The 19363-nt window shown below is 48.8% G+C and overlaps 1 protein-coding gene across 5 annotated transcripts in view; it reads left to right on the forward strand.

Annotated features, from left to right (window-relative positions):
• The first annotated feature begins 1251 nt into the window (after window positions 1-1251).
• The window catches only part of ak7b (adenylate kinase 7b), a 135148-nt gene continuing 117036 nt past the window's right edge, over window positions 1252-19363 (forward strand). For 4 of the 5 annotated variants that reach the window (XM_089003875.1, XM_089003876.1, XM_089003878.1 and 1 more), the window contains exons 1-6: window positions 1252-1371; window positions 1438-1593; window positions 1682-1790; window positions 8453-8547; window positions 11140-11250; window positions 12147-12230. In XM_089003875.1, the coding sequence (XP_088860001.1) occupies window positions 1300-1371; window positions 1438-1593; window positions 1682-1790; window positions 8453-8547; window positions 11140-11250; window positions 12147-12230 (627 nt within the window). In that variant the 5' untranslated portion in view covers window positions 1252-1299. The remainder of the gene's footprint in view (window positions 1372-1437; window positions 1594-1681; window positions 1791-8452; window positions 8548-11139; window positions 11251-12146; window positions 12231-19363) is intronic. The other variant, XM_089003877.1, reaches the window with a different exon arrangement.

Here is a 19363-nt window from a genome sequence, read left to right on the forward strand (position 1 = left end):
GCGAACTCCGCTACCTTTCCGGCAGCTCCTGCGACCATACTGACCCCAAATTGTATCAGCTCAGCTGTTCCTTTGGTCCAGTCAACGTGGTGGAGAGGGTGAGCAAGCTGCATAGGCGACAACCTGCTCTCCATAATACACCGCCCAGGCACATTGTCCACCGGGACAGTCATCCATAGTCAGCCATGACCGATGGTGGCCGACGAGTGTTTGCAGTGTTGTTTCTTTTACTTTGTTTGGACATTTTCATCCCATGAATAAAAAAATAAAATAAAATGAGGGTTTTTTTTCCCTTAAAAAAATCTGCAATGCACTGAAGCCGCGATAAGTGAACCGTGAAGTAGCGAGGGATCACTGTATACAAATAAATTCATATTAGTTTTAAAAAAATAGTTATTTTCGTTTCATAAGTCACCATTATGTAAAGGCAGACGCCATTATTTCTCAGATGTGTAGTGTCACACGTGCGCACAGTGGCCTAACAAAGCCGCCTTTTAAGTGCATCTTTCAAGACTGCACCCTTTCAAGCCTGCACCTTTCAAGTCTTTCAAGTGCGTCAGCCTGTCGCATATACCCTGACGCGGGAGTGCTGTATAAGTAGCGCACCTCGCGTCGACAGACAATCGGACTCACATAGACTCACACAGACTCACACAGACTTACATAGACTTGCAGAGACCCGCACAGGCACGCCTGGCTCATGCCGGGCGTCGACGGAGATCGCAGCACTGCGATACGACTTGCTCGACTCCACGCCACGATCAAGCTCTTGGACACGTTTCGTCTGCCGTCACTTGCCTGGGAGAACTGACTACTAACAAATTTACGAATAAAGGAAATCATCAATCAACTCGTTAGCCCAACCGCCTATGGTTGACAGATGTGAAAACGCCTGACTGTTGTGATCGTATCGTGTGAATCGTTGAGTATTTTTCAGGCAAAATATAAAAAAAAAACAGTTGACGAATATGTACAACATTGATTATGAATTGATAAATTACAGATCGTGATGGGACTGATTTCATATCTGATGCTTTAAACTACATGTGGAGCAAATATGTAAAAACGGGGCATTGAAAACGCCTAACGGCTTTTATTAATAATAAATCGGGCTTTTCATGATAAACATCATTCACCGCGAGTTAAAGGGGCGTATCGCACGCGGTAATTCAAAAGGCGCCTTTATGTTATATGACCCTTTTCGCTTGCCTTACTGAACTGGGTGTCTGTTTAACTTCACCATGGCAACGCAAAATAACAAAAACCCGGAAGTTGCTTTCGATTCCCGCAGATTGAAAAATGGACAAACGAGGAGACAAACTTGTATTTATCAACGACATTGACTCATTCACGTCTAAATGTATTGCAAAGGTAAATACTTCATACATGGATACTTAAAACTTGAAATATGTCTTAAAGTTTCGATATTCTTGACAGTGTCTTTCCAAACCTGACTTTGAAACTGATGGCTCGTCTGAAAAAGAAAGTCTGACATTTAGATCAAGAGACTCTGAGTCACAAAATTATAAGGTCGTCGGGACTAGTTTAAATGTTACAGATGTTATCAGCCCCACTGTGTTGGAAGCATACATTGTAAGTACTAGCTAAAGTTATACATAAAACAAAAACGCCACAAACTGAAGAAATGTAGCTAACTACCTCATACTATTTTGTTTGATAGTGCCCGAGTCGGGAAACCCTCCTACAAAAACTGATGGAATGTGACATCATCATCTACAACATTACTGGGTATCATGAGCAGGTAGATGAAGCCCATTGGGCAGTCACAGGTAGGCAAACATGAGGATGTGTTTGTGTGTGCCTGTGTGTGTGTGTATGTGTGTGTGTGTGTGTGTGTGTGTGTGCGTGTGCGTGTGCGTGTGTGTGTGTGTGTGTGTGTGTGTGGGTGTATTGTAACGTTCAGTGCTTGTGTCGTGCATGTTTGGGGGCTTGGCTTGTTGGGGTCGCATGACGACACACAGGAGAGAAGGGAGGACCTGACAACGGGGGTAGGGCAGAGTGCCTGAGGGAATATCTGCGCGTGAGTTGTGGCGTAACAACAGCTCCTGTTTGTTTGTTAAAACTGCTAAGTTTTGTTATTAAACGATCGACTCGCTTATAGCACGGCGACCTGGCTGCGATAAAGGTAAAGGAAGAAGCAGTGCTATGCGTGATAGCTATGCCAGTGTCAAGTGGCACAGAGCGAGGTCATGTTTATGATGATTATGCTGGCAATCCGTGCCGAAGTGACCGCGAACTCGCCATCACGGCGCCACGCCGGGATGTAGCGGCCACAAGGGGTGACATAAACATTGATGGCGGCGCCCTGGGGATGGCTTGGCCCCCCCTGAAACTGAGCCCCGGTGAGTCACTCAATTACAGCGCGCTGGTGGGCACCTTACAGAGGCGTTTCGGGGAGTTTAATTTGAAGGACTCCTTGCGCTGCGAGATAAAACAGCGTGATCGACATCCTGGGGAGCCGCTGCCTTGTCTTGCCCATGAGATCGAGAGCCTCGGCCGGCGGGCATATGCTGGGATGCCAAAGGTCATCCAAGATGAACTTATCCGTTACCAGTTCATCCAACAACTCAGACCGGATGAACTGCGCCTGCACGTCCAGCTTGTCCACCCAGCGGCGCTCAGAGAAGCACTCGCTCTAGCTACGGAGAGGGAGATCGCAGCCAGAGGAGGAAGACCGACTGTGGCCTTCCCTCGCTGTCAGAAGGTGAGGAGTGCCGGCCAGCGTGGGTGAATGAGCTGGTGTGTGCAATAAATACCCGCCCAGCTCAATGGGAGGAAGGAAGTGGTCGACGTGCTCGCCCTGCTGTCTGCTGGGGGTGTGGCCAGTCAGGTCATCTACTGCGACGCTGCCCAAAGATGTTGAACCACCAGGGAAACGGGAAAGGGTCTGCGTAGCCCGGTCAACGCGGACTCCTCCAGTGAGTAGCCGTAAATTGCAATCTGCACGCGGAGAGAAAGCGATCATGGTGGGGTGGACAGACGTGGGGGACCCCAGTCATGTTCAAGTGCAAATTGGGGACATTTCCTGTACAGCCTTGATGGACACTGGGTCCTCAGCCACAATTGTGAGGCCTGACGTTGTTCCAGCGGGAACCGTCTTAAAATTGACCCTCACAAAACTGAGGACCGTGACCGGCGAAACGGCCAAGATGCAAGGTGAAGGGACATTTGTTTTCACTCTGGGGGGTTTGTCGACAACCCACTCAGCTTGGGTAGCTGACGTGAGTGACCACTGTATCTTGGGACGGGATGTTTTAAAAGCCGCAAAATGTGTCGTTTTCTTGGGAGCTGGAGTGCTCGCCCTGCCGAGCGGTCAGCATGTGGAGCTGATCACGGCGTCTCGGCAGAGTGCACCAGAGGTGGCCATCAACACGGCAGAACCATCAGCAGAGAGCACGGATGCACTGATGACCCAAACCAGCCAGACCAAGCCAGCAGCAGTGCTGACTCCTCAACTTTCGACGATAGATCGGGTATAGTTCGCTCACCCTGTGATGGACAGCTCACCGTGGGGGCCAACTTCATCCAACCCAGCCATGTCAGTGAATTTGACCCCGGGTCAACCAGCACAGAGCCGGACCTGGGCTATCCGGTCCATTTGGGAGAAGAACTGTGATGGCTTAGTTGTCGAGCAGCAGGAGCAGTTATGGCAGGTACTGTGGGAATTTAATAACGTTTTTGAGCTCAGTGAGAATGAGGTGGGCTTCACTCACTTGGTCGAGCACCACATCGACACGGGTGACGTGCGACCAGTGAAGGTTCATACTCGACGCCTGCCTCTAGCCCAGCAGGAGGCCGCAGATCAAGAGATCCGTGACATGCTCAAGGTAGGGATCATTGAGCCCTCCGACAGTCCGACGGCGTCTGGCGAGGTCATGGTCCCCAAGAAAAAGAGCACCAAATCGTGGTTTTGTGTGGACTACAGACCGCTCAATAAGGTGACAAAGAAAGACAGCTACCCACTACAACGCGTAGACGAGACCTTGGATCTGGTCTTGGGTTCTGCGTGGTACTCATCACTTGACCTGCGGAGTGGCTACTGACACCACAGAGTCCAAACCCAAGACGACATTCTGCACCACCTGAGGACACTGGCAGTTTAAGGTCATGAGTTTTGGCCTATTCAGTGCAGCAGGGACATTTGCGCATTTGATGGACACAGTACTCACAAACATTCCGAGGCAAAAGTGCCTGCAATGGAATCTCTGAGACTGGTGCTGGGGAAGATTGCAGCAGCTGGGCTGAAACTGCACCCAGATAAGTGGCACTTCATGCAGCAGAAGGTGGAGTTCATGGGCCATCTAGTGGACGGTAAGGGCATCAGCACGCTGGAGGAGAAAGTCCGCACAATCAAAGACTGGCCAGTACCAAGGTACCAGAAGCAGTTAAAAAGCTTTTTGGGACTAGCCTCGTACTACAGGTGGTTTGTTAAAGGATTTTCTTGTATTGGAGCACCCTTGTTCCGCCTTCGTGTGGCTGCCGGATTGTCAGGAGGCATTCTCCAGCCTAAAAAGAGCCCTCATGAACGCTCCCGTCCTTACCCTTCCTGATCGATCCATGCCTTTTTTGCTGGATACGGACGTGAGCAATGTTGGAATGGAGGCAGTGTTGTCGCAGGTGGGGCCGGAAGGTGAGCGACTGGTCGCCTATTTCAGCCGCACTTTCATAAAAGTGAACGACGCTACTGCGTTACAAGACGTGAACTGCTAGCAGTTGTTCTGGCGACACGCCACTTCAATTACTACCTGTGTGGCGTGCCCTTCATCATCAGAACAGATTACGCCGCACTGCAGTGGTTGACGTCGTTCAGGGAACCAGAAGGCCAAGTAGCACGGTGGCTCGAGGAGCTGTAAGCATTCCACTTCACTGTGGTGCATTCGGCTGGGGCTCAGCACGCCAATGCAGATGCCCTTTCCCGGCGGCCGTGTTCCATTAGTAGCTGCAGCTATTGCGACCGGCGAGATGCCACGGAGTTGGAGCTTTGCGAGAAAGCGGCTGCTGCTGTGCCGACATGCTGCACCCTAGAGGATGTGGACACTGCAGAGTGGGCTTCAAAACAAGAGGAGGAACACGATCTCAACCCCGTGCGGCAGTGGGTCCAGAGTGGCAGGAGGCCGCCCTGGCAAGGCGTGATTGGACTCTCTGTGGCTTCCAAAGGCCTTTGGAGCAAGTTTGATGGGTTACGCATCAAGGACGGCGTGCTGCAGCGAGCCTGGAAAGAACCTGCCACCGGGGAAGGGAGATGGCAGGTGGTCGTGCCAAGAGCTCTCAGAGAGACGGTGTTGAGAGCATGTCATGGGGGCACAGGCTCGGGACACTTTGGCAGCACAAAGACCTTCCGACGGCTACGCCAACTCTTCTATTGGGGGCAGCACCGACGGGACGTAAAGGACTTCTGTTTGCGCTGTGATGAGTGCGTGGCCTACAAAGGACTTCAAGCCCAATCGCACGCACCACTTCAGAAACAAAGGGTTAGTGCGCCCATGGAGAGAGTTGCTGTGGACATCATGGGCCCTTTCCCTGTGACAGACAGAGGGAATCGCTACGTGCTGTGTGCGATGGACTATTTTACCAAGTGGCCAGAGGCATACGCACTGTCAGACCAAGAGGCGGAAACAGTGGCTGATGCGCTACTGGAGGGCATGTTCTGCTGGTTTGGAACTGCAGATATCATCCACAGTGACCAAGACCGAAATTTTGAGTCCAGGGTGTTCGCTGCTCTGTGTGAACGCCTTGACATGCAGTAGACGTGCACCACTCCCTTGCATCCGCAGAGTGATGGACTTGTGGAACGATTCAACCGCACCATGCAACAGCAGCTCGCCATCCTCGCCTCCACACACCAACATGACTGGGACAGGCACATCCCACTGGTGCTAATGGCTTATCGGTCAGCGGTTCAGAGTTCCACCAGCTGTACCTCTGCTCTGCTGATGCTGGGCCGGGAAATACGGACACCGGCAGAAATGGCGTTTGGAAGACCACCAGGTGGCCAAGAGGACCACTCCGGACTAGAGTATGCCCGTCGACTGCAGTATCAGCTGGAGGCAGCGCATGCATTCGCACGGGACCAGCTGGAGAAAGCCGTAACACGGCAAAAGTGGAATTATGACGTGCGGACACGTCATAATTGTATACGCCCAAACGAAAAAAAGGCCGCTGTCCCAAACTAGACAGCCACTGGGATGGCCCTTATCGGGTACTCGAGCGGGTGGGGGAGGTTGTTTATCGGGTGCCGGTCGCCCCCAGGGGCAGGAAAGTTGCCCTACATCAGGACAGGTTGGCCCCCTACCGGGTCAGCGGTATTCCTGTATTTGAGGCGGGGTCTGCTTCGTCCACGTCAGGTAATGTGGTTAGCCCCGAGAGAGCCAGTGCAGGGGGGAACCGAGCCACAGCCAGGTCGACCACAGAGATGGAGACGAAGGCCACAGCGACTGGAGGACTTTTTTTTGTTGACCCCTCGGGGTGAGGGTTTCATAAAGTCGAGGGTGGTGTAACGTTCAGTGCTTGTGTTGTGCATGTTTCTGCACATGTCGAGCGTCTTCAACGATACTTTTGCTGTTAGGGGACCGAAAAAGACCCCACCACAGGCTTGTGTTCAGCCGAAGAAGACACAAAACAAAATTACAGTCGAGGAGAAGACGGAGATCATTGAGAAACACGAAGGAGGTGTGCGTTTGTGGCGTCACAGGTGCGCACCGCGGCTTTCATGTGAATCTCAGCCTGACACGTTTCCCACGCTGTGTGTCACTTCCCTGAGAGTAACTTTCTACTACCATTCTACAAATAAAGAGCCCGGTACCAATATGCTAAGTCCACCATTGCTACCATTCTTTGCAACAAAGCTTGACACAAAGGCGTTATTTACTCGATGCTGTCACGTGACTAATGACACCGAACTTGTCACGTGCGAGTTGACAGCTGGGGCGGGGCCACCGCTCCCGACTTCCGCTAGCTGCTGTCAATCCCCTAATCACCGATACTGGGACATTTCAATGAGTCGATGTCACCTCACCAGTGACATGATTATGACGCCTCGTGCCTCGCCAGTATCTAGGACTTGCCAGCACAAGAGTTTGCTTCTTTCATGCTCCGAGCGAGGATGACGGTGGCTGACTTGTCGGAGCGTAGGGGAAAATCCGAATGCAGACAACAGAGACGGACGATCTTACTGTTTTATTCTCGAACAAAAGGTGCTCGTCCGATAAACACGTGGACCAGGAATATAAAAAACGAAAGAAATCTAAAAACACAGCGAGTAGGGAGTTAGAGGGTGATCCGACCGACCTACTTCACTTAAATGCGCAAATGGCACACGGGGGTGCAAAAATTTCACAATCCCGGAAGAAAATGATAATTTACCGGACGCAGGTAAACACCTTGGACCGGCAAACTCACACACCGTAGAAATAGTCCAGGATACGGTCGAGATACGAGTTCAGGGAGAGGCAGCCCCGCCCCTTACTGTCAACTCGCATGTGACAGCTTCACCCAAGGTGATTGTTAGCCACGATCGCGTAAGTTTGTTGCTTTCCGGGATCGCAGGTTTTTGCACCCCCGTGTGCCATTTTATTTTGCCTAGCTTGAGAGGCTGGACGGATCGCCCCCACCCGATTTCTTTTGTCACGTCATTCCGGGTCCGTGGAATCATCGGACTTGCGCCTTTTTTTGTAATAAAATCTCTGACAGCACCTACGGGACTCGAAGTGGATGCAGATGACATCGAGGAGCTTGTTGCTGACCATAAAGAGGTCTTCAACACAGAGGATTTGATTTGCCTTCAAGAGGACATGCAGAAGCAAGCCATTCAGGAGTTGTCATCTGAGGGCGAAGAGGAGTTTGCTGCTAAGTGGAATGATGTGCAGGCTTTTATTGAACAGTTCCATCCAGAAAAGACTATGCGTATGAGAATCATCAACATGATGAATGATAATGTGATGCCTCAGTTTCGTACGACCTTACAAGTCAGAAAAGCAACAGGTGTCAATTAAGAGCCATCACCGACCATTGTAAATGTAAATAAAGTGACTTTATTATATAGTGAAGTGTATTTCTTTCATTACAATACAATATCACGTTTATTATACATAGACTAAGGTATACACTATTGTGTGTAGTTTTCACGCTTATTTAGTTGAAAATTATATTTTATGGAGTGTTGGGAACGGATTATTCTCATTTTAATGGTTTCCTTTGGGAAATTAATTTTTGAGATACACACTTTTCGCCTTACACACGCTGTCTAGGAACCAATTAAGTTCGTAAGCCAAGGCCCCACTGTATAATGAAACAGAATTCACGATTTGACCCAACAGTGACTGAGACAAATACGCTATATGGCTAATGAAATTGAAATTGGTACAACTGATTGCACAATTTTAGGCATTGCCAAGCAAATTTTTTTTCTGTTTTCTGTTTTGTGTATTTGCAGCTTTACATGATCAAAAAACACATTTTCAGCGACCAAAGTGTTTTATCCTCATTTCTACAGTGATGACTTGGGCATGCAGTGAGACAATCAGTTCTGTAAGTATTTTCTAAATAGTCTGCTGTTTACATATTACAGAATACATTAACTGCACACCAAAATGTCGAACTCTGAAGATTGCAGACGATACTGTCTGAATCAGAATCAAAATCAGAATTTGTTTCTGTGCTCCACAACGCACTGATTTGTTCAAAATCCTAAATAATTTTATAAGCACATGATTGAAGGCTAATTCACGATACAGAAACAACAACAACAACAACAAAAAATCTGCCAGTTTTGCGTAAATCACAACAAATATGTTTGCTCTCAATGAATGTGCCATAAAAGTGTCACTTCCTCGTGTCAGGAAGCCAAGTGGAGTCCAGTGGCTTTTTGGGTTTTGTCAGTTTGGTCATAAACTGGTTTTCAATCATAAGAACCTTTGTCCCACGATGGAGAAATGTGCGATCTACAGCAGCAAAATTGAATAGGGGTTGTGGTAGGGGGTCACAAAGAATAATCACAGTCTTGCATGCACAAAAGTGAAATAGAACTGTACACAATCCAGAATGCAGTAAAAATATACAATTAGAGGGAGCATCTGTATATGCTGCATAATGTGGCTGTGCTATTTACAATGTCTGGATTGGTATGAGTCCAGGTTTCAGATGCTATTATTCAGAAGCCTGACAGCAGTCAGTAGTAAGCAGGTGGTATCTCTCCTTCTTGCAGCACGGGTGTAACAGTCTCTGGCTGAAGGAGTGACCCAGTGCTGTCAATGTGGGCTGAATGGGTGGGAAGGGCTATCCATCATAGCTTTTAGTTTCGGTAGCATCCTCCTGTTGCCCGCCTCCTCCAGAGAGTCCATGGAGCCGCCCAGAACAGAACGTGCACTCATGGCTCCAGTCTCTCTGTGTGCCGTGCTGTGATGCTACCTGACCAGCAAAGAATGACATAATAGATGGCCGAGGCCACGGGAGAGTCATAGAAGGTCTTAAAGGACAACCGACGCCTCCGGACAAGTTGTGTCGATAATTTGTAAAATCACTTCAAATTACTTTTTCTGAGTGTATTTTACAAAGATTCCACGGCATATAGCTTCATTTTACGTTTTTAAACTTGCGCTGAATATTCAGGAAGTCTTATTTTCGAGTAGATGACAACCCCTATGTGACATCACGGAGGGACCGCCCGTGACAGAGAAAGCGACACACAATGCATTTTGGGTACTTTGTTTGGTCTGAAAACATCGTGTTGATGGCGAAATTCGAAGGAAAATTACATAAATAACGCGATGGTGAATCATTGTGTGTCGCAGCCAATTGTGGTTACACGCATGAAGAATGTGTAAATTTACACAAATTCCCAGCAGACAAATCAGACATTTCCAACAGAGCGTGTGCGCCATCTTGTGCATTTTATGGGCACTATATTGGAGTCATATTCAAAACTCGATAAGTCACAAGAAAGCATTTCCTCTGAATCTGAACTCTCTGAAGCCATTGTTTTGATTCTGGAGCAAGGCAGTGTGTGACCAATCGAGACGTCACGAACAAGGGTCGGGACGTTCTGAATCTGTTCAGTTTTAGAACTCATTTTGTGGCAGTTTTGGGACACTAAGTCATATTTATCGGTGCTTTGCATTTGACTAAATATATCAGCCTGCGTGTTTTGGGTATTTTAGATGCTATACAACGTTTTATTTTAGATGCTATAAAACGTTTTTCTGATGTCAGTTAGGAAATGGTGTCAGTTGTCCTTTAACCAGTCACACCTGAATCCCAAAAGACCACAATATCCTGAGTAGGAAGCGGCTGTGTCCCTTACTGATCAGGACGTCCATATTTATCGACCGATCAAGTTGAGTAGAGCATTCAGGTACTTTTAGGAGGTCACCCTGTTTATTTTCGTACACAGCATGTTCAACATTGATACAGGTGATGACTGTTTCTTGTAGAAATCCATAATTCCTTGTTTTCCCCGGGGTTGATCTTGAGGTGATTCTCTTGGCACCAGTCCAAAAAGTCATTCATCTGTCTCTTTGTAATTATATATATATATATATATATATATATATATATATATATATATATATATATATATATATATATATATATATATATATATATATATATATATATATATATTCACCATGCACGGAGGGTTCCATCCCAAGTCCCAAGTCCAGCACCCTGAGACTGTACACAAGCCGTATATATATATATATATATATATATATATACTTAATTGGTTCCCAGACAGTGTGTGTAAGGCGAAAAGTGTGGATATATATATATACGTATATATATATATATGTGTGTGTGTGTGTGTGTGTGTGTGTGTGTGTGTGTATGTATATATGTGTGTGTGTATATATGTGTGTATATATGTATATATATATATATAAAACATCAGACATATATATATATATATATATATATATATATATATATATATATATATATATATATATATATATATATATATATATATATAAAACAGACAATGTGTCGCGTGTCATTACTTCCCGCCAGAGTTCTTTTGAAAGATTGTACGCGGCTGTCCATTTCAGCTTAAAAAATAAACAAGTTGCTGAGTCTTGCCATATTAGTATAATAAAGTGACTTCCCTTTTATTTTTTGACATAGGATGAGCTGGAGCTCCCGTTTACTGACGATGATTTCAGAAGAAGAAAAGCTCATCCAAACTTTAAAAAACACCTTGAACTGGAGAAAATTGTTGGAAAAATAGGCAAGATGGTGCGTTATTATTATTATTATTATTATTATTATTATCTTCCATGTATTTTTACCTTTAGTTTCGGAACCACTGGATACAAACTAAAATATGTACTACAGCAGTGATATAAAAACTAAAATTTTTCATGAGATGCTTTGCCATAGTTACATGCCCTGAAACACAAATAAAATATATTTCTTTCAATTGTCATTCTCTCAAAGGGGCGATGAGGAATAATAAACATTCAAAAGATTTACTAATTGCTAATGACGTGACATATTTGCGTAACTGTGTGATTATGTGCTTGGGTTTTATTCATAGTTTTGTGCACACAATGGTGACACTAAAGCACCTATCCAACTGAGCAGCAGACATTTTGCATTTGTGTCAAAGATCGTCATGGTTTTTGTCAGGGTCACAAAGGCTCTCCAGACGTTTGACTGTACTTGTCACACGTTTGGCTTCATAAGCAGCATCAGAGTATGAGGATTATTAAAATATATTTGATATATATCCCTATTTAGGACATTTTTTCTCCATTTTTTTTAGGACAATTGAATCGGAAGAGGAAATTTGGGTTTATGAACACCTCCATCCAACGGTGTTAGCATACAATCTTCAAGTATTTGCCAGAAAATTAAAACATATTTATATATGATCTCAGTCGTTAATTTTTCTTCCCCTGTCAAAAATATGATTTGTTTTAGTATTACGCATTGTAGGTTATCAGTGTTTCATCCTGGTCTCATATTTTTATCTAACAATACTTTGAACAGGGGCCCTTTAAGATCCCCTTGAGGGCCTTCCATTCTCACAGATTATTGTTGAATTTGTATTCCACACAATTAAGCCCTGCGAATATTTTTCATTACAAATGCTTAAATGTGGAATAAACCTGTTTTTAATGCGACTTTAGGACAGAGCATTGTTTTCCACATATGTTGTGGTGTCCGGACTTCAGTATGGAATGGGAGAGCAGGTCTTTCATCTCTTTTTCAAGGTAAGTGTTCATCACTGATTGGTTCTTGCAAAAGAAAAAAAATAGCAATGGATGCCTTAAAACAGGGTTGTCAAAATCTGCGACTGGAGGACTGTTCTGCATGTTTTCCTCGTATCCCTGTTGCAACACACCTGATTCAAATAATCAGATAATCAGCAAGCTCAGCGGAAGCCTGACATTGAACCTGCTTATTTGAATCAGTTGTGTTGCACCGCCCCCCAACCTTGCCAATTTTTGCCATCACAAGTTGGTCCCATTTGCCTCTTTGGACACACACAAGCTGTATGTATGACTTGCAGTAGTAGTTGTCTAGGAAACTGGCAAGTTTTGTTTGTTTCTTGAGGGCACTTGTGCAAACGGGCGAAGGTGCTGCACACCCTTAACTGGTCGCCATCCCGTTGCATGGCACATACAACTATTTGCAATCCAATTTACACATTTGGTCAGTTTAGAGCAGAGGTGGGCAAACTATCGACCCCTGGTGTTTTTCATCCGGCCTGCCGAAGGTTGCTACACAATTGGGGTTTGGAGTTGTAATGACAGGCATTTTAACAGTAGGTGGGGAAGTTACATCAACTCACAGTGGACTGCGGCACGTTCTCTGTCATATAGGCCTTGCATGATTCTTTGAGAAAGTGCTTTCCAGCTTGGTTGAGATCATGAGTATATTTTCTGAATCCTTTGTCATTGACAATTGAAATGGCTGAAAATCACTTGCAATCATTTTACCGAGTTCCTCATCAATTGTATTCCGTCTTGATGGTTTAAAATTGACAAGTGCTGCAAGGTTTTATCTCCAAATTGATTTTTGGCATGAATTTGTCCACTGAACTCCATTGAACAAAATATGTATTTGGACACCCTGCTATTTTTCTATTTCTACCACTCCTCCGAGAGGACAGTAATACAGTAATTTCATCTGTGCTGTATGTAATGCATATTAGCATAGTTGACTATAAAGCTGACTTTCACTTAGAAATCCTGGAGTCTGACAATTTAATTGTAGATGAGGTAATTGTCCACGGTGAGAGAGATAAACAAAAAAGAAAAATCCGGGAAGCCGTGCGCGATAGGGCGGCTTTGGTCTCCTTCCACATGCAATTGGCCCGTCTCAGGTGGTGTTGGATATACGGGACCGCCACCTGGCCCTCCTGGGTGGGGAACAGCGGCGGCTGATAACCACAGGCGGACATGAAAGGAGACCGAGTGGCAAGTGGACGGCAAGTGGAGAGCCCACGAAGCCGGACGGTGGAGGCGCTTCCAGGTCCTGGTTTTTGCGCTCCGTCTGACCGTTGGACTGAGGATGGTAGCCAGAGGACCAGCTTGCCGGCCCCTAGGGATCGACAGAAACGTTTCAATACCTTGGACACGAACTGCGGTCCCCGGTCCGACACGATGTCCGCCGGAATCCCGTGGAGACGGACGACGTGGTGAACCAGGAGCTGGGCCGTCTTGATGGCGGACGGCAACCTGGTTAACGGGATGAAGTGGGCCGACTTGGAGAAGCGGTCCACCACAGTGAGGATGACCGTCTTGCCACGGGAAGGGGGGAGTCCGGTGGCGAAGTCCAGGGAGATGTGGGACCAGGGTCGGGAGGGGACCGGTAGCGGCTGGAGAAGTCCGGCCGGGGGTTGATGGGAGACCTTCCCGCGGGCACCGGCGGGGAATGCCTTCACGTAGTCCGTGACGTCCCTCCTGTGCTCCGGCCACCAGAACCGCTGGGTGATGAGATGGATCCTGGTCCTGTTGAACCCCGGGTGACAGGCGACCCTGGAGGCGTGTCCCCAGTGCAGCACCTCGGTGCGTAGGGGGTCATATAGGCGATCCACCGGGCAACCCTTGGGGATTGGGTTACCCCCATGGTCCTCCTGAACCTCCTTCTCGACCTCCCACCACAGGGCTCCCAGGATGTGTTGCGCTGGCAGGATGTTGGCGACCACCTCCTCCTTCTCTGCCGGCTCGTGAATGCGAGCTAAGGCGTCAGGCTTGGTGTTCTGCGAACCTGGGCAGTAGGTGAGAGTAAAGTTGAAGCGTGTAAGAAACAGTGCCCATCGGGCGGCCGCGAATTGAGTCTCTTCGCGGACCAAATGGCGGCCAGGTTCTTATGATCGGTGAAGATGTGAAGGGGTGTTTGGCCAGTATCTCCACTCTTGCAGTGCCAGGATGACCGCCAGCAGTTCCCGGTTCCCCACATCATAGTTGGCTTCCGCAGGGCCGAGGTGGCGGGAGAAAAAGGTGCATGGGTGGAGCTTCTGGTTGGCCGGGGAGCACTGGGATAATACCGCCCCCACCCCGGACTCAGATGCGTCAACCTCTACCGCGAACGCGTGGTGCGGGTCAGGGTGGCGTAAGACAGGGGGGTTGGTGAAGGCGCGTCGGAGGTGCTTAAATGCCGCCTCCGCGTCGGGTGTCCACCTAAAGGGAACCTTGGTGGACGTGAGATTAAGGGAAGTGCCATCTGACTATAACCGCGGATTAAGCGGTGGTAGAAGTTGGCAAACCCCAAAAATCGATGAGTTCTTTGCGAGTCTTGGGGGTTGGCCATTCTACCACCGCTTTGGTCTTGGCGGGATCAGCCCGAAGTTGCCCCTGCTCCACAACGAACCCTAGAAAAGACAGAGAGCGGACGTGGAACTCGCACTTCTCTGCCGTCACGTAGAGCCGGTTTTGCAGGAGCCGCGCCAGGACCCGTCGGACATGCTGCCGGTGTTCTGCGGATTTAGAGAAGATTAGGATGTCGTCCAAATACACAAAGACAAATACGTTGAGGAAGTCCCTGAGCACATCATTGATGAGGCTTTGGAACAAGGCGGGAGCGTTGGTGAGTCAGAGGTTCAGGAATTCCCATCTAAGATTTCTTCCTGCATCTCTCTTCGTCTCTCACTCCCTCCCTGTGCACTGCGACTTGATGATACATTTTATACCAATTGAATGTATAAATAAACAATGACAGCATTTTTGTGATTTCTGAAACTTTACATGTATGGGTGTAGAGGTTTGGGATGTCCAACAGTCAGTTGTTAGACAAGCAGGAAAGCACTTTATCAAAGAATCATGCAAGGCCTATATGACAGAGAACGTGCTGCAGTCCAAGAACGGATCAAAAAAAGCCACTGCTGTTTGTCTAACAACTGAATGTTGGAGATCCCAAACCACTGCACCCATACATGTAACGTTTCAGAAGTCACAAAAATGCTTTCATTGTTTATTTATACATTCAATTAGTATAAAATGTATTTTGTTTTTTACATTTAATTTTGTTTCACCTTACAAATGAACTGTCTGTTTTAGTTGCTTCATAATAGTATTTGTGGTCTTTTACGTAATCCCAAATTAATCAACTTGCGTCACCAAAAACTGGATTCAAAGTCCATTTTCTTTACAGAGTCTTGATGGTTGAAAATTGACAAGTGCTGCAAGGTTTTATCTCCAAATTGATTTTTGGCATGAATTTGTCCACTGAACTCCATTGAACAAAATATGTATTTGGACACCCTGCTATTTTTCTATTTCTACCACTCCTCCGAGAGGACAGTAATACAATAATTTCATCTGTGCTGTATGTAATGCATATTAGCATAGTTGACTATAAAGCTGACTTTGACTTATAAATCCTGGAGTCTGACAATTTAATTGTAGATGAGGTAATTGTCCATGGTGAGAGAGATAAACAAAAAAGAAAAATCCAGGAATCACAATTCAACAACAATTTATTTGTGTGAACACGCAGCGGCTCCTCTCTCTCTCGCAGCAAATTGGCATTTTTGTGTTTATTTTGTTTGTCACACTCGTGTAAATGTTCGTCTCCGTCTGCCTCGCTACACTCGAGGTGTACTTACTCCCGTGAGGTTCTGCGTGACATCGGCAGTTCCTTTTTAGAACCAGAACCAGCTGATGCAGAAGTGCTACGTGAGTGCGGATTGCTCCGGGAGTCTGCTCGTCCACCGACCCCGTCTGGTCCACGACCCCCACTTATGTACCCAAACCAGAGTGGAGGCGTCACAAGTGGTGTATGAGGAAACAGAAGAGGATGAAGCGTGGAGGTATGCGCACTAGGCTCGCGGCTAGCCCCCACCGGCCGACCATTCCTACCATCACGCTGGCTAACATACGCTCGCTGGACAATAAAATGGACTACATAAGACTTCTCCGCTCAACTGGGTGATTGTTGTGCCCTTGTTTGTGTCACGTCGGCTCGAGGAGTGGCGACAGAACTCCATGGACGATGAAAAAAAGGAAAAGGGTTGGATCCGAAATACACTATGGAGACAATAAGTTCAAGAAAGGTCTTTTACTGAGACACGCAGGGTAAAAGAAGGTGAAGTAACTGAATAGACGATCGGAACCAACCTGCGTACTGCTGGGTGACAGGGTAACAATAGTGCATACACCGGCGCGGACAGAGCGGGAACGGGGGGCCTTTATAGCCAGTAGGCACAATCAAGGAAATGAGCAACAGGTGAGTCCGGAGAGCAGGAGGCGGAGGGGTGCGCTCGATTGGGAGGGTCTCATAGCCCTCCTAATCGACCAGGTATTGCAATCCCCTGCCAATGCGCCTTGAGTCCAATATCTCCCGCACTGTGTAGACTGGGTCGCCGTCCACCATCCGGGGGGAGGGGAGGGGGCAGGGGGGCGGGTGCCGGAGCTAGGGGACTGGTCTCCACCGGCTTGAGGAGGGATACGTGGAAGACCGGGTGGATCCTCATCGTGAGTGGCAGCTGGAGCCTAACCGAGACTGGACTGAGGATGGCCTCGATGGGGAGGGACCCTGGCGGCGGCGACGACGATGATCTGCGATGTGTAGGTTCCGGGAAGCCGTGCGCGATAGGGCGGCTTTGGTCTCCTTCCACATGCAATGGGCCCATCTCAGGTGGTGTTGGATGTACGGGACCGCCACCTGGCCCTCCTGGGTGGGGAACAGCGGCGACTGATAACCACAGGCGGACATGAAAGGAGACCGAGCTGTGGCTGAGGAGACCAGGGTATTGTGTGCGTAATCCACCCACGGCAAGTGGAGAGCCCACGAAGCCGGAGTGTGGAGGCGCTTCCAGGTCCTGGTTTTTGCGCTCCGTCTGACCGTTGGACTGAGGATGGTAGCCAGAGGACAAGCTTGCCGGCCCCTAGGGATCGACAGAAACGTTTCAATACCTTGGACACGAACTGCGGTCCCCGGTCCGACACGATGTCCGCCGGAATCCCGTGGAGACGGACGACGTGGTTAACCAGGAGCTGGGCCGTCTTGATGGCGGACGGCAACCTGGTTAACGGGATGAAGTGGCCCGACTTGGAGAAGCGATCCACCACAGTGAGGATGACCGTCTTGCCACGGGAAGGGGGGAGTCTGGTGGCGAAGTCCAGGGAGATGTGGGACCAGGGTCGGGAGGGGACCGGTAGCGGCTGGAGAAGTCCCGCCGGGGGTTGATGGGAGACCTTCCCACGGGCACCGGCGGGGAATGCCTTCACGTAGTCCGTGACGTCCCTCCTGTGCTCCGGCCACCAGAACCGCTGGGTGATGAGATGGATCCTGGTCCTGTTGAACCCCGGGTGACAGGCGACCCTGGAGGCGTGTCCCCAGTGCAGCACCTCGGTGCGTAGGGGGTCATATAGGCGATCCACCGGGCAACCCTTGGGGATTGGGTTACCCCCATGGGCCTCCTGAACCTTCTTCTCTACCTCCCACCTCAGGGCTCCCAGGATGTGTTGCGCTGGCAGGATGTTGGCGACCACCTCCTCCTTCTCTGCCGGCTCGTGAATGCGAGCTAAGGCGTCAGGCTTGGTGTTCTGCGAACCTGGGCAGTAGGTGAGAGTAAAGTTGAAGCGTGTAAGAAACAGTGCCCATCGGGCGGCCGCGAATTGAGTCTCTTGGCGGACCAAATGGCGGCCAGGTTCTTATGATCGGTGAAGATGTGAAGGGGTGTTTGGCCAGTATCTCCACTCCTGCAGTGCCAGGATGACCGCCAGCAGTTCCCGGTTCCCCACATCATAGTTGGCTTCCGCAGGGCCGAGGTGGCGGGAGAAAAAGGTGCATGGGTGGAGCTTCTGGTTGGCCGGGGAGCACTGGGATAATACCGCCCCCACCCCGGACTCAGATGCGTCAACCTCTACCGCGAACGCGTGGTGCGGGTCAGGGTGGCGTAAGACAGGGGGGTTGGTGAAGGCGCGTCGGAGGTGGTTAAATGCCGCCTCCGCGTCGGGTGTCCACCTAAAGGGAACCTTGGTGGACGTGAGATTAAGGGAAGTGCCATCTGACTATAACCGCGGATTAAGCGGTGGTAGAAGTTGGCAAACCCCAAAAATCGATGAGTTCTGTGCGAGTCTTGGGGGTTGGCCATTCTACCACCGCTTTGGTCTTGGCGGGATCAGCCCGAAGTTGCCCCTGCTCCACAACGAACCCTAGAAAAGACAGAGAGCGGACGTGGAACTCGCACTTCTCTGCCGTCACGTAGAGCCGGTTTTGCAGGAGCTGCGCCAGGACCCGTCGGACATGCTGCCGATGTTCTGCGGATTTAGGGAAGATTAGGATGTCGTCCAAATACACAAAGACAAATACGTTGAGGAAGTCCCTGAGCACATCATTGATGCGGCTTTGGAACAAGGCGGGAGCGTTGGTGAGTCAAAACAGCATCACCAGGTATTCAAATGGAGTCTTCCACTCATCTCCCTCTCTGATGCGAACCAAATGGTATGCGCTACACAAATCCAGCTTCATGTGGCCGATAAGAGGGGCGTGAAGGCCGAATCCATGACGGGGAGAGAGTATTTGTTGCAGATGGTGATGTAGTTCAGACCCCAGTAATCGACACACGGACGCAGGGACTTATCTTTCTTTTCAATAAAAAAGAACCCTGCGCCGAGCGGAGAAGGCAAAGGTCGGATGAGTCCCGCCGCGAGGGAAGAGTCATGTATGTGCGCAGGGCTTCTTGTTCCGGGTGTGAGATGTGGTATAGTCGGGAGTCCAGTAGTGGAGGCCCTGGCTGAAGTTCTACGGTGCAGTCATACGGTTGGTGGGGTGGCAGGGATTGTGCGTTGTCTTTGCTGAATGCCTCCCGCGGATCGTGATAAAAACGCGGCACGTCCTTGAGACAGATCTCTTTGGGCGAGCCGCCACGGGAGGGATCTCCCCCTGCCGTAGC

The sequence above is a fragment of the Hippocampus bargibanti genome, linkage group LG09, assembly GCF_051943395.1.
Source record: "Hippocampus bargibanti isolate YZ-2025 linkage group LG09, ASM5194339v1, whole genome shotgun sequence".
Taxonomy (NCBI): domain Eukaryota; kingdom Metazoa; phylum Chordata; class Actinopteri; order Syngnathiformes; family Syngnathidae; genus Hippocampus; species Hippocampus bargibanti.